Raw genomic sequence first — 9,587 nt, 5'->3', positions numbered from 1 at the left:
AAATGCTTTATTTCAGACTCAGGGTCCATAAAAAAATAGTGACCTATTTTTAAAAGGCTTATACCAGTGCTCCCAAAGCTGAGACGAGCAGCGCGTGGCACTGTACACAATGTGTACCAGCACCAAAACAACTTCATTTTCAGAATCATTCGACCAGCAAATAAACCTATACATTAAGTTTCTCTAAACTGAGTGTTTACTTGAGCAGTCACAAACATTTCAGTAGCGCTGGTCCATCTAATCTCAGAGTGTCATTAAATGCCACTTGCAGTCTCTGAAGACTCCATTTTTTATAGTTCTACCACAGATGTGCAAAGGAGAACAACAAGCTTTAAAACAGAGTCAGCTTCACTCCATCAGTGCAACAACGGAAATTACATGACAATACATTTGCTTGCACATACAACATACGACACTAACGATAAATGTCCTCGTCATCTGTCGGCTGGTCTGTGATCACGTGTCCAAGATACTTCACCACACTGCAGATATTCAGAACATTACCTGACAGTTTAAAGTCAGGAAAAGCCATATGTTTATCTTCCTTAGTTCTGCAGTTATATATTACATCATATTGTTCCCCATACAACTTAAATTCAAGCTGTAACAGCAATTAATGCCAGTAAAAAGGACACCCATTTGTTAACTAAAAATAAATGTAAACAGCACAAATACAGAAAGTTAATGTGGCTGCCGTTTATACAGCTCCAAACTCTGATTCATGAAGTCCCTGCAGATAACTTGAAAAAGTTAAAGAAGAAATACGTAAAATGTGTGAGACTGTAGTTATGAAGAACTCCAGTTTAAGGTTCAGGCAGCTGAGACTGTTCTGTTCTCTGGTTTTTGGGCATTTAGTTTTCTGGTCTTGCTGCAGTAAGGCACGTTGTCAGACTGGAGAGACTGCAGCTGTTGGCTGGTTTCCATTTAAAGGCATGAATGGTAAACTGGTTTCATCAACATCTCCTCCGTCTGCAGGAGAGAAAACACAATTATATTAAAGAAAACCTCAACTTTGAAACAAGTTCTTCAGTTAACATATTGGGCCCCATGTAAAGACGTCACATTGGGCCCCATGTAAAGACGTCACATTGGGCCTCAATGTAAAGACATCACATTGGGCCCCATGTAAAGACGTCACATTGGGCCCCATGTAAAGACGTCACATTGGGCCCCATGTAAAGACGTCACATTGGGCCCCATGTAAAGACGTCACATTGGGCCCCATGTAAAGACATCACATTGGGCCCCATGTAAAGACATCACATTGGGCCCCATGTAAAGACGTCACATTGGGCCCCATGTAAAGACGTCACATTGGGCCCCATGTAAAGACGTCACATTGGGCCCCATGTAAAGACATCACATTGGGCCCCATGTAAAGACATCACATTGGGCCCCATGTAAAGACATCAAAATCATATTAAAATTCTTAAATGGAGAATTCTACCAATAGAATGATATAATGAACAAACAAAAAATCAGCAGTATATATTTTTTTAAACAAAGTGTACATACATTTTTTAAAATAATTTAAAAGTATTTAATCATTCTTCTCTTTTTCATAATAGTAAGAAATGAGAAATTCCCATAGATCTCCTTCAGTTACACCAAGTAACATCTCATTCAACACAATGCTGCTCACCTGTTTTCTCAGTTAGCAGTCCGGCTGTTTCATCATCACAGAGGGACCGCAGCGGTCGGGGCTGGTGGTCCTGACAGCAGGAAAAGGAAGAAGTGAGTTAGTATGAGTATCTGCTAAAAGTTGACCTGCATTGATTCAATGTCAGAGAGAGAGAGAGAGAGAGAGAGAGAGAGAGAGAGAGAGAGAGAGAGAGAGAGAGAGAGAAAGAGAAAGAGACACAGAGCTTCAGTGTGAAGTTTTCACTCAGTTTAAAATGTTTTCAACTTTCTTTGAGTTCATTCACTTTGTGTTCAGTCTGAATGATATTAAAACTCTGTCAGCTTGAACAACTGGAAATAGATTCATGTATGTTATATTTATTTTTAATGTATTCAATAGCAGATTCATGTAGACTTGGTGGATTTTGTATGAAAGATAAAAACAAATGTTTAAAAATAAACATGATGGGGTTGAGCATAGCTCATCGGTAGAGCACCCACCCCATGTGAAGAGGCTACAGTCCTCGCTGCAGGCGACCCCGGTTCGGATCACACACCGAGCGGTTCTATCCTGCATGTCATTCCCTCCTCTCTGCCTCCTGTTTCCTGTCTATCTCTACTAACCTGTACATTAAAGGCAAAAAAGCCCGAAAAATATATACTTTTAAAAAAAAAAACAAGATATATTTATAAATACATTATATTACAAACATTTCTAAAGAATCTGTTGTCTGCTCATTATGATTATATGGATACAAAACATTAGTTAAACTCACTTTTCCTAAAAGCCCACTGTTTGAACACAACGAGAACAATACCAACAGCAACAGCAGCGATAACTATACCAGCTATCTGTCCATCTGTGAGCCCTGAAACAGATAAAAGGTAAAGTAAGAGTCAGAATCAAAGTGTCCATCATGTTCAGACATCATAACCTACACAAAGAGAACAACTAAAGGTGTGCATGCTCCTAAAATCTCCAATGATTGACAGATTCAAACAGCAGTGAGATGACTCTCAGCAGCCACAGTGATATTAGCATCCATCTCTGGCTGGTGGGTCGACTCTACAGCTACTGAAGCACAATGAGAGCAGAGCCATACAGTCTGCTGTTATACAGCATGAGGCTCTGCAGCACTAATACACTTTACCTCATTTACATTCACTTTATGAATAAATATGTTCACATTATTTTACACATGTTCATATCTGATAAATATTTAGAGATTTTTATATTTGAGTTTTCACTCAGTTTAAAATGTTTTCATCTTTCTTTGAGTTCATTCACTTTGTGTTCAGTCTGAGCACACACTGACATTTATTCACAACTAAAAACATTTTAACTATTAAAATTATTTCAACATTAAAATATAATTAGGAAGAATCTCACCAGGGAAACGCACGTATGTCTCAGCATGAGACTGATGGTTGATTTCCCCATATGTAGCAACACAGCGATAGTAGTCGGCCTTGGTCACAGTAGTTCGGAGGTAGATGTAGAAGAGTCTTCCTGCGTCTGACATCAGCATTTCTTTAGCAGGAAGTTTGTTTCCAGCTCCGTCCTGCCAGTGTAATTCAGGTTTTGGAAAAGCTCCTTGAACTTCACACAACAGTTCAATCCCATCTGTTGTTTGATTAAGTATCTCGACAGACGGCTTTGCTTCAACTGTGAACAAAATATAAAAGAATAAGTTGTAAAGAACAATTTAATGATAAATCCTCCATGCAAACAAAAGTTAGACATGGTGTTCCTCAAGGCTCAGTGCTTGGACCAATACTATTCTCCTTATATATGCTTCCTTTAGGAAACATTATCCGGAATCACTCAATAAATTTTCATTGTTATGCAGATGATACTCAATTATATCTATCAATAAAGCCAAATGAAATTAACCAATTAACTAAACTACAAACATGCATTAAGGACATAAAGGCCTGGATGACCTGCAACTTCCTGTTATTAAACTCAGAAAAAACTGAAGTTATTGTGCTTGGCCCTAAACACCTCAGAAATTCACTATCAAACGACATAATTACTCTGGATGGCATTACTCTGGCCTCCAGCACCACTGTAAGGAACCTAGGAGTTATATTTGATCAGGATCTGTCCTTTAATTCCCACATAAAACACATTTCAAGGACTGCCTTCTTTCATCTGCGTAATACTTCAAGAATTAGACATATCCTGTCTCAAAATGATGCTGAAAAACTAGTCCATGCATTTGTTACTTCTAGGCTGGACTACTGCAATTCATTATTATCAGGCTGTCCTAACAAGTCTCTAAAGACTCTCCAGCTGGTCCAGAATGCAGCTGCTCGTGTTCTGACAAAAACTAGAAAGAGAGATCATATTACTCCCATCTTGGCTTCACTGCATTGGCTTCCCGTAAAATTCAGAATAGAATTCAAAATCCTTCTCCTCACCTTCAAAGCTCTCAATGGTCAGGCTCCATCATATCTTAAAGAACTGATAGTACTTTATGTACCTACTAGAACACTGCACTCCCAGCATGCAGGTCTACTTGTGCTTCCTAGTATCTCTAAAAGTAGAACAGGAGGCAGAGCCTTCAGCTATCAGGCTCCTCTCCTGTGGAACCATCTTCCAGATTTGGTCCGGGGGGCAGACACCCTCCCTACATTTAAGAGTAGGCTTAAAACTTTCCTTTTTGATAAAGCTTATAGTTAGGGCTCTTATGCTGCCATAGGCTTAGACTGCCGGGGGACCCCCATGATACACTGAGCTCCTCTCTCATTCTCCCTCTCTCTCTCTCTATCCATCTCACTCTCACTCTCTCTCTCTATCCATCCATCTATATCCATTAACATTCATGTTCTATTAATGCATTCAATAAGCTAAACTTCTTCCCCGGAGTTGTCTGTGCTTTCTGGTCTCACAGGTAATCTGGGCCTGTAGACGTCCAGATGACAGATTCCAGTCCCAGACCTTCTAGCTTCATTGTTGATTTTCATTGTACTTCTCTCCTCTATCCTTCCTCTCTCTCCTCTCCTTCCTCTCTCTCCTCTATCCTTCCTCTCTCTTCTCTCAACCCCAACCGGTCGAGGCAGATGTTCTCCCACTCTGAGTCTGGTTCTGAGGTTTCTTCCTGTTAAAAGGGAGTTTTTTCTCTCCACTGTGTCTCATGTGGGAATGTTGGGTCTCTTTGAAGTTAAAACCTGAAGAGTTCGGTTTAGAACCTGCTCTATGTGGAAAGTGCCTTGAGATAACTTTGTTGTGATTTGGCGCTATACAAATAAAGATTGATTGATTGATCAGACGCAGTGACACAATCTGCAATGTGTCACAAATATCCAGCATGTTTGATAAAGAGGGAATCACTCCATAGTTGCAGCGCTGTGGGGACGAGGCCCTGCCAGATGTGTTTCTGACTATTTGACTTGAGTCCGTCTGGGACTCTGAAACCAGTCACATCACTAAATAAGAGTTTTATCAAAGTACTCACCATAAACAATAAGCTTCGCGTAGAATATTTGTCTTGGCTGAAGATCTGGAAATTCACAGGTGTATTCTCCACTGTCATCCACCTTCGTATCTCTGATGATTATGGAAGCGTCGCCTGACTTCAGTTTATCTGGAAAATGTCTGACTCGTCCTTTGAACTGCTGACTTTGACCTGTATTAGTGCGATAAGAATGATCTCCAGCATCATACAGGAACACCTGACCACCATCTTTCCTCCACACAAACTTCTCTCGTGTAATGCTCTGCCTTCTGCTGAGTGAACAGGGTAAAGTGACGTCACTTCCTTCTCCCACTATGTCGGTTGTCCCTGGAAGACAAAAACACGTATTAATCAGTATGTTTACATGCAGAATAATCAGGTAAAGACAGACATATGGAAGTTTGTTGTCACAGCAACATATCAACTTATGTTATAACAAGAAACGTCAAGTAACTTGTCATTCTCTGATTTAGAATTGTACCCATATAAGTTAGCAGTAATGAAAGTAGTGTTATTAAATCCAACCACCAGTAGGACGTAGTGACCCAAAGAGTCACAATAAATTAAAACCTGAAGAGTTCGGTTTAGACCTGCTCCATGTGGAAAGTGCCTTGAGATGACTGTTGTGATTTGGCGCTATGCTGATAAAGATTGATTTATTGATTGATTGATTGAATCTAAATGTAGAACATCTCCACTAAAGGAATTTCTAGCTGTGAGAGAGCTCAGATCCATGAGAAAACCAGATCTCATTGCCTCATTGTGACCTCCAAAAATGAGTATCAGCAGATATTGAATGAGATTATTGAAAAAAAAAAATCTGTTTTGAGTTGTTTGGCAAACAAAAATAATGCTTTACGCTTACAGTTCTGTCTTAAACCCCTGGCATTAAGAGAAACTAAAGACAAAGACAAAGTTATTAAGAAATAAGAGAAACTAAATAGTGGTAACCAACCTCTTAAATTAGATATATTACTCATAAAGGCCCATTTATGCTCAACGGACGTACGAAAATGTATCCGTCTGTTTTAAACGATGTTACCGTCACTGCTCACATACTTCTATGCGTCCTTTACGTTGGCATGGATGTTAACCAATACATCCACCAGGGGGCAGCACAGAGTCAATACATCCACCAGGGGACAGCACAGAGTCAATACAGCCACCAGGGGGCAGCACAGAGTCAATATATCCACCAGGGGGCAGCACAGAGTCAATACATCCACCAGGGGGCAGCACAGAGTCAATACATCCACCAGGGGGCAGCGCAGAGTCAATACATCCACCAGGGGGCAGCGCAGAGTCAATACATCCACCAGGGGGCAGCGCAGAGTCAATACATCCACCAGGGGGCAGCACAGAGTCAATACATCCACCAGGGGGCAGCGCAGAGTCAAAAACAAACATGTCGACTGCGGAGGAGATATTGATAATGTTCCTCTTGTTGCATAAAAGACAAAAACGATATTAAGTTTCTAACCAACTCACAAAACCTTTCCTCAGAAAGTTCCTCCATTGTTATTTCTTCTTCGTGTCTCACTAGAGCTACGTATCGAGTAGTGACAGCAACACTGCCCCCCCCCCCCCATGGTTTCCGGTGGTAATGCTCCGTTTGGTCCGTATCCGTAAGCTTTATGGAAACGTGCAGAAATAGGGAGGAAATGAACGCAGAGCACGGACAGAAGACTCCGTCTGGATCCGTATTTAACGTTGAGCATAAATGGGCCTTAAAGGATAATTACCATTTTTTACAACCTGGACCTTATTTCTAGCGTAAAATACGATCATTTACTCACCCAGATAACTTTGGTGTAACTTGGAGTCGTTCGAACGAAATTAGCTCCAGTGTTTTGCGCCGCGTATATCCGAATAATGCGAGTACACGAGGGCACCAAAGCACAGCCTCTATATAACCACGGGCTCGGAGGGGAATAGCACTAACGTATCATAACAAAATATTGGTGAAATTAACTAGTTTCACGGCAGATAATGCTTTATATAGAGGCTGCGCTTTGGTGCCTTCGTGTACTCGCATTATACAGATATACGCGGCGCAACACTGGAGCTAATTTGAGTATTTTGTCCGAACGACTCCAAATGACACCAAAGTTGTCTGGGTGAGTAAATGATCGTATTTTATGCTAGAAATAAGGTCCATGTTGTAAAAAACAGTAATTATCCTTTAAGGGGAACCGAGTACTGCATACATCAACATAATATATCAATAAAGTTCAAATTAAAGTGTAGTCAACCAAAAGAAAATACAGCATACTGAGCTTGCCTGTAAAGTCCACCATCCAGCAGATGTTAGTTTTATAACATTAAGGAGAAACAATAAATAAAACTAAATGAGCTTTTTTCTTTTTTCAAATACAAAATTAAAAAAAAGCCGCCTCTGAATTTTGTCAATATTATGACTTTAAAATATGAAATCAGATTACTGGTTATAAAATGAATGTGATCAAATAAAAATAAAAACTAAAGAAAAGAGCAGCGTAGTTCAGGGAGGCAGATTAACCCTTTATTAGGCAAATAATTATATTTGGTAACTTCTGTAAATATCCCAAAATATCCTTCCTTCCTTCTTTCCTTCCTTCCTTCCTCTCTGCCTTCTTTCTTCCCTTCCTCTTTTCCTTTCTCCCTCCCTCATTCCTTATTTCCTCCATCCTTCCTTCCTTCCATCTGTTCTTCCTCCCTCCCTCCTTCTCTCCTCCCTTCCTTCTTTCCTTCCTCCGTCCGTCCTTCCTTCCATCTGTTCTTTCTCCCTCCCTCCTTCTCTCCTCCCTTCCTTCTTTCCTTCCTCCATCCCCCTTTCTTCTTCCTTCATTCTTTCTTCCCTTCCTCCCTCCCTCCTTCTCTTTCTTTCCTCCCCCCTACCTTCCTTCCTATGAGTGTCCTATACAGGGTTAACTTCAGAGCCGTTGATAAAAGCGCGACCTTTACTCTCTTGATCAGTAGCCGTGTTAGTTTCTGCGGTCTCTGTCGTCTTTGGAGAGATCCTCCGCAGATCTCAGGCGGCTGTTCTGTGGAAAGCGGGACGTCTTCTCTGCACACTCGTGAGGAGAACTGGAAGATACTTTCTCTGGGTTTGGAGTCATTTGGTCGCTTGTCGCCGAGACGGTGCACAGTGTCCATGGTGTCACGAGCTCGGTCTTCGGACATCTTGACAAATATTCATCATTTTCCTTCAGACACCTTTGACTCCATACAGCCGGAGGTTCCCCCGTCTGGAGGATCTTTCCAACTCTGACTCTTTATTGACAGTCGTTCACGCGCCTCTCCTCGCGTGAAGCTCTTTTCTCAAGTGTGGACACTTTTCCTTTCATGTCCTTGATTTCAGCACAAATCAACAGACTTTTTTAATCTTTCAATTTTCATCGCGTTTGTGCTTACCATCTTCTCGGTGTTGTCAGTTTGTATATATCAGTGCAGATAGTGAGGCAACTATATCAACGGAGTGTGTATGATGTTTTGAGGAAAAGGAGAGTTAAGCAAAGAAAAGTCGGAACTTTTCTGGTATAATAAACTGAACTCTGCAGAGCTCGGTAAAAGCGTCTCCTTGCCCCCTTAAAGAAATAGTTTCTTACCGTTTTCAGCACCAAACGTTACTTCAGAGCCAGTCAGGAGACAGAAACACACCAGAAGAAGCTCCATAGTTATCAATTACGGCCAGCTGGAGATTCTCAGGACAGGAAATACATGGGATACATTTCAAAATAAAATCGCGAATGCACTTCCGGTTGAATCATTTTCAATCGATCTTTGTTTGTATAGCGCCAAATCACAACAAAGTTATCTCAAGGCACTTTACATTTTCTTTGCAAATGCATTAATTAGTAAACTATGATGTAAAATCTATCAATTCCTTGTCTATAGTATATATCGTTTTTATTTATATAGTAAACTTTTATTTTGTTTTTTGTTTTGTGTTTTCCTTTTATGTTGTGTATGAGCCCCAATGTGGGCATTTTGATTTATTCTGTCCAAATCTAGGACAAAAAGCCTAGCCTGTATTAATTCAAAGAAGGAAAAAAAGCTTTTTATTTCGATAATTGAAGTATTAGCACCTACTCTCATACTGTGTAAAACACTGGGAGTTTTCTTCTTCTCTAGATACTTTCACAACTCGTTTCTGACTCTACAGCACCATCTGGTGGCAGAATGTATACAACACGTAACTCATGAATGAACCAACAACAATGCAAATAATCCATTAAATGAACAAAATTACACAAAAAATTACAAAGATACACGATTGATCTGTGACATTTAAAAAGTCACATATCTTAATATACTATAATTCAAAAATAAAAGTAACATGTTATTATTATTATTGATATCAAACATAACTATCACAGCCACATCTATCTTTGTCTCTCTACTCTTCCTCCCTCTTCTTCTGTCTTTCCCTTTACTTTACCAGGTTTTTACCCCCAGTGAATCCAGACAGGGGTTTGTTGGATCTGTTATCACCTTGGCCACTAGTTTATTAGCAGCTCTTATATT

General features: G+C 40.2%; 1 protein-coding gene across 1 annotated transcript; it reads right to left on the bottom strand.

Annotated features, from left to right (window-relative positions):
• Window positions 1–696: 696 nt before the first annotated feature.
• Window positions 697–8,735, bottom strand: LOC128355409 (butyrophilin-like protein 1). The gene is made up of 6 exons (XM_053315647.1): window positions 8,669–8,735; window positions 5,082–5,408; window positions 3,011–3,286; window positions 2,397–2,489; window positions 1,643–1,712; window positions 697–969 (listed from the first exon to the last, which is right to left on the bottom strand). Exons 1-5 carry the CDS (start codon window positions 8,733–8,735, stop codon window positions 1,678–1,680), a joined length of 798 nt encoding a protein of 265 aa, XP_053171622.1. The 3' UTR covers window positions 697–969; window positions 1,643–1,677.
• Between the last annotated feature and the right edge of the window lie 852 nt (window positions 8,736–9,587).

The sequence above is a fragment of the Scomber japonicus genome, chromosome 3 (genome assembly GCF_027409825.1).
Source record: "Scomber japonicus isolate fScoJap1 chromosome 3, fScoJap1.pri, whole genome shotgun sequence".
In the NCBI taxonomy this organism is placed as follows: Eukaryota; Metazoa; Chordata; class Actinopteri; order Scombriformes; family Scombridae; genus Scomber; species Scomber japonicus.
Note: the sequence above shows the minus strand (reverse complement) of the source record. Positions and strands in the feature narration are given on the sequence as shown.

Coding starts and splice junctions, on each gene's coding strand:
- LOC128355409 (XM_053315647.1), bottom strand. CDS start 8,735: ATGGAGCTTCTTCTGGTGTGTTTCTGTCTCCTGACTGGCTCTGAAGTA. Junction 5,409..8,668: donor AACGTTTGGTGCTGAAAACG/GTAAGAAACTAT, acceptor TTTGTCTTCCAG/GGACAACCGACATAGTGGGA. Junction 3,287..5,081: donor CGCGAAGCTTATTGTTTATG/GTGAGTACTTTG, acceptor TTTTGTTCACAG/TTGAAGCAAAGCCGTCTGTC.